This window comes from Anopheles arabiensis, chromosome 3, assembly GCF_016920715.1.
Source record: "Anopheles arabiensis isolate DONGOLA chromosome 3, AaraD3, whole genome shotgun sequence".
Taxonomy (NCBI): Eukaryota; Metazoa; Arthropoda; class Insecta; order Diptera; family Culicidae; genus Anopheles; species Anopheles arabiensis.
This window is the reverse complement of record NC_053518.1, coordinates 45,152,526-45,158,062: the sequence shown is the minus strand read 5'-3', so window position 1 is coordinate 45,158,062 and position 5,537 is coordinate 45,152,526. Positions and strand designations below refer to the sequence as shown.

At 44.4% G+C, this 5,537-nt stretch overlaps 1 protein-coding gene across 1 annotated transcript in view; it reads left to right on the top strand.

The window, feature by feature from the left end:
* The window catches only part of LOC120902592 (tubulin glycylase 3B), a 10,479-nt gene extending 5,167 nt beyond the window's left edge, over positions 1–5,312 (top strand). The window contains exons 2-3 of the mRNA XM_040311448.1: positions 4,068–4,589; positions 4,723–5,312. Coding sequence (XP_040167382.1) covers positions 4,068–4,589; positions 4,723–5,126 — 926 coding nt within the window. The 3' untranslated portion in view covers positions 5,127–5,312. The remainder of the gene's footprint in view (positions 1–4,067; positions 4,590–4,722) is intronic.
* Positions 5,313–5,537: the final 225 nt, after the last annotated feature.

Genomic DNA, 5,537 nt, shown 5'->3' with positions numbered 1-5,537 from the left:
ACTTAGAGGTGTGCATTCTATGCTGACCTCGCACCTAGGCAATTTATTTTCGTGAATGTTGAAGGTGAATCGTGCGCTATAATTGCGTTTGCTCTTGATAATTGTGCGCCGTGTAAGTTGGGTGCGTAAAGTTTGTGAATTTTTAATTAACGCACATTACGCACATGCATCCTGGTGCTGCAGCACTTTGGCAACGGTTCGTTGCTGAAGGATGGTGGAATTATTTGACCAATTGACTATCGGATTCAACAAGAAAAAGAAAAAAATGTGAAATTACTTGAACAAATTATTTTAAAGTTTGTTTTTTTTTCTGCCGTTTTGATTAAAATGTCGGACATTTTCGGTTTCTAACTGTAATTATTTTTAAAAAATATAGGCATGTCGCTTATTAAATTAATTGATTGCCATACCACATTACGGATGGCCCCGTGGAATAGTCGTCAACTCGCACGAATCAACAACAACATGCCCGTCGTGCGTTCAAGCCTTATAAGGATCAACAGCAAGAACTGTCTAATCTATCGAGGGGCTGCATGGCATTTTTAGTCCTCTCTTTGGTACAAAACCCGTTGTCGGTCAGGTCAAGTCAAGGCGTGCCAGTACTGCTAAGGCCTGGGTCTATGAAAATGTTGCGGGAATATTTGTTGCCAAATCGTATGGACGAACTGTCGAACTCATGTTGCAGGAACATTTTTGTTGCAAGAGAAACAAATCAATATGTTTCATGTTTATTTGTTGCAGGAACATTTTCGGACTTGTTTGCATATCAAAACGGATTAAAAATAATTTCAACTTAATACTAAAATGTTTTTGTGAACAAATACGTGCACAATTTTTGAACGAAACTGAAATTTCCAGAAATGTTGCCGCAACATGTTCATAGACCCGGGCCAAAAAAAGGCTTGACTTTCAGTGTCTTACTGATTCCACATAGCAGGATATAGTCAAGTCAGTCCTAGGTGTGGGGGTACGGTCCATTGGGGGTTTGAACCCATGACGGCCATTTTGTTAAGTTGTACGATATCACGACTGTACCACCAGGCCGGCCCAACCGGCTGCATGGCATTGATACTTAATAATAAGTCTCGAAAGTCTATAATATATGCGCCAGCATGATCGCGTAGGTTGCCATCTTGGAGGAGCTGATTTTAATCTAAATAAATATTATATGCCTCTCACTTCCCCACCGGTAATCTGTGCCAGCTCCCTTTTTTAAAACGGTATCTATTATTGATGTAGTTTATTATTCAGGAGCGACACATTGGTCAAGTAACTATTAAAGGTGAAAATAACATTGTTTTACCAAAATTTTCTCAGTTTTTTTTCGGAAGCAAGTTATAATTTTTAACATTAAAAAGTATGTGACTTGTGAAATTTTCAACTGAGCGAATTTAGATGCTGTCCGGAATTTTGATCAAAACGTTCGTATTTTGACATCAAAACCGTAACGTTTTTGACCAATTACATCGCTACGATAACTTGATTTGCTTAAAATGCTTTAAATTAATTAATTTTTTAATTCTTGGTATGTTTAATTCGTCTCTGAAATCAGGAGGTTTTACTCGATTGAAGTGCATTGGGCAGAAGTGTGGTCATTCAAATTATACTTACATACTTACCTATCCAGTGCTATAACCACTTTGCAGTTTTAGCTTTGCTGGCCGAAAGTGAGATCGCCGTACATCTCATATAGCTCGTCGTTGTATCTGCTCCTCCACACAAGCGTGGCCAAAAATCATTTTGAGCATCTTGCTCTTCCTCGCTTTCTCAGGCTATGGAATAACCGGTTGGCAGCCAGCATCCTTTCGCGCAAACTCAGCTTTCATGCTATTGTCGGTGCTGACCTTTGACCCGAGATAGGTAAAATTGGACGACTGTAAAACCTATCCGTACGTCACTCATTCATAAATAAGACTGGATTTGTTTTTGGTAGTGCCGCTGATGTTGCCACCATCAGTTTGGTTTATCTGCAATCCGAGGTTCTCTGCTGCCTGCTGGATCCCTTGGTATGCTTCTGCTACATAGGAGAGCCGCAGACCAATGATGTCTATATCATCAGCGTATGCTAGTATTTGGGTTCATTTATGGAAGATGGTTCCCGAAATGTCCACCCTCGCGTCCCAGACGGCCCTCTCTAGCGCCAGGTTGAATAGGAGACAGGCAAGCCCGTCCCCCAGGGGCAGACTTTTTGGTGGTAGTAGACCCTGACCCTGAGAGTTTTCCATCCTCCTTTACCTGGCAAGTGACGTTGACGTCATAGTCATTCTAACTAGCCTTATCAGTTTTACCCTGGCTATGCTATCATATGCAGCTTTGGAATCAATGAAGAGACGTGTTTTGTCCGTATTCTGCCATCTTCTATACCGCATGGACCTCACCAGGAAGACTATTTTATAGGCGGTATTCAACACCGTAATACCCATGGTAGTTGTTGTAGTCCAATCTATCTGCTCTAGCTGTTTGTTAAAATGGTCGTTAAGTAATTCATCAAAGTACTGAGCTCACCGCGAGAGAGGTCCTCATCCTTATCCATCTAACGATCTACACGGTTCATCCATATTACGACAGCCAGTTTCGGTAACCTGCTATCGCTTGGTAAAACTTTCATGTTGGGCCTTACTTAACTATATTTAGTATAACATATTCTATGCAAAAGTGCCCCAAAGTGTCCGCAATTTCAAACAAAACGGTATCTCTTTTCCTTTCCCTTTTTAGTTTACTCACTCTACTATATGTTTCTCTCTTTTTTTGAAGGGACCACCACCCTTACTATAATATGCAATCCAATATTATTGTTCTTTACCACGTGACATATAATTTTACTACTCTCGCAGCACAACCCTCCCATACGCGTTGGAATAGGAGGTGTCCCAAACGTGCCAATCCTAAATAGTTGGAATGTCCTAAACAGTCACCCACGTGTGTGTGTGTTTTGTGTGGTGCAGTGCACGGAATGTTTGTGTGCTGTCCCTGTGGTAACCACCGCACAGCGCAGTGTTCTCTAACTACACGAGGTGTGAAGCCGATGCACATCTGCCAGCGGTTATTCATCAGGGCATTATTCGTACTTCGTGCTTCTTCCCCCCTTGTGTGCAATTGCTTTCGACACTTTGAATGGTTCTTCTTTTCAATAACTAGGCCATTTATGGATTGGTATTCGTGGCGTGACACCACCGCAAGCATTCCGGCGTGCAAGCAGGTCAGGGATTGTGGTAGTAAGTATTCAGATTCAGGTAGTTGGCCTATGTATTTCGATAGTGAAATCCAATCATTATGCCTAACAATCGATGAGGAACTTTTTACGGCAAGTGGGTGGATCGTTTTTATGGTGGGGAGGGGGAGACGGAAGCTAACCAAAGGCCTGGTGTCCTGTCTTCCGGTCGGGAACTGCTACTGCCTTCTCCTCCTTTCTCGGGACATTTTCAGGTGAAGGTCGGCCGTTCGATCCAACAGGTACCGAGGCGTTAGGGGAAAAGTTAGTTAGCTTATGTGAATAACGTTTTTGCGAACCTTCTCAATTGCTGTAGCTGTAAAACAGTGGCACAGCACGCTTTCCATCGAGTGTACTAATACAAAGAGCCTAGCTTTATTTAGTGTCTTTAGCGCCTATTCGATCTCCCTGCGCAGCCATTGTAAGTTTGAAATGCCGATACCATGATTCCGTAACTTGATAGGATAATTGGCCTCATTTTACATGCAGAACTGACTGGAAAGGACGAGGCGTTGAACACTCGTTCTCTCGGTAGCATGGTTTTGATTAAGGTTTAAATGAGGGCAATTGTTTCGTGTGCGCCTGGTTCAGGGGTGGAGTTCCAATTCCAAGTTTACAGATAGTAATCTTGCCGTTTAACAAATTTAAAGAATACAATGTTCGTTTTTACAAGGGACAAAAAGAGAGACTTTCCTTGTAACTGCAAACGTAACTATTAAGCATTAATTCGATTTTGAATTGTTATACTGTTCGGTATATAAGTACCTGCCACAGGTACGTTCCTTTAAATCTTACTTTAAACGTGTTTACTTCGTTTTGCTTCCTTGATTTGTACACCTTTTGTTTCGATTTTCAGAACGCCCGCTGTTGATACACTGCACCAAGTTCGACATCCGCCAGTACTTTCTCATCACCTACACGAACAACGTGCTGAAGGTGTGGATGTACCGGAACTGCTACCTTAGGTTTAGCTCGCGCCAGTTCAATCTGGACGATTTTAGCGAATCGATCCATCTGACGAACTACTCCATCCAGAAGAACTACGCGAAAGAGGTGCGCGAGGGTGCGGATGCACTGCCCGCGAGCAACATGTGGTCACTGAAGCGCTTCCAGGAGCATCTGCAATCGCTCGACAAGGGTTTCTACTGGGAGCGCAAGATCTATCCGGACATGAAGAAGAACATCCTCGCCATCGTCTGCGCCAGCCTGGACGGGATGAAGATGGAGCGCAACATGTTTGAGCTGTATGGGGCCGATTTTATGGTGACGGAAAACTTTCGTACCATGCTTATCGAGATCAACACCAGCCCCGATCTGTCCTCGTCCACCGACGTAACGTCCGTCATTTGTCCGGCCGTGCTAGAAGATCTTGTAAAAGGTAGGATACGTGTGTGTGTGTGTGTGTGTGTGTGTGTGTGTGTGTGTGTGTGTGTGTTTGTGTGTGTGGTAGTTGTGCTTTATTGGTTAGAATATCTAATCACCCGTTTCCCTGCCCGCCCACCCCGTTGCAGTTGTAATCGACAACACGAAGGACAAACGAGCTGGAACGGGACAGTTCGAACTGATTCATTCACTAGAGATACCGCGTGTGGCACCGTACGGCTACGGACTGACCGTCGACGGGCGTTCGATGCAATCGAAACATCGCTCCAAAAGTCCACTGTCCCCGATCAACACGTCCACAGGACCGACGGTCGTCTCTACCGCCACATCCACACCGAAGCGAAGCACAGCAGCGGCAGGAACGACCGTAGCAACAACAATCGCAACAGGGGGAATAATATCGACCGGGGCAAATGGCGGGAATGCGAAACATTCCCGCTACGCCGCCAGTAGCTCGGAATCTTCAAGCAGAGGCAGCAAAACGTCGCTTACGAGCGTCATTTTAGACCGGCCGCGTACGACGCTGAAGTAAGCGGCCCTGTGCCTGTCCCGGTGGTCGGGGGATACCGCTTCTTAACGGGCCCACCACAGTTGTTCATAGCCCTAGATTTGCTAGCCGAATTAGTTCATGGAAATAGCAAAACCAACCAAAAACTGTATACTTTCGATATGACACACATAGCTATATTTCTAAATACATTTTATGTCGTTATCAGAACGCTAATGTTTCATTTCCACTTTCTACGGTAAACCCCCTCCCCCCCCCACCGATCCCTCTCAAAATTGCTTGTGGATAATAAGCACAGATAGTAGTGTCGCCTTCCTTAATTGTACGGTGCGACGGGACAATTGTGAGACAACAACGGCAGGACAACGACGACGCAACAGCAATTTTCCAACTTTAAAACGATCCCAAATCACGCGCGCGCGATGGTTTTGTGTG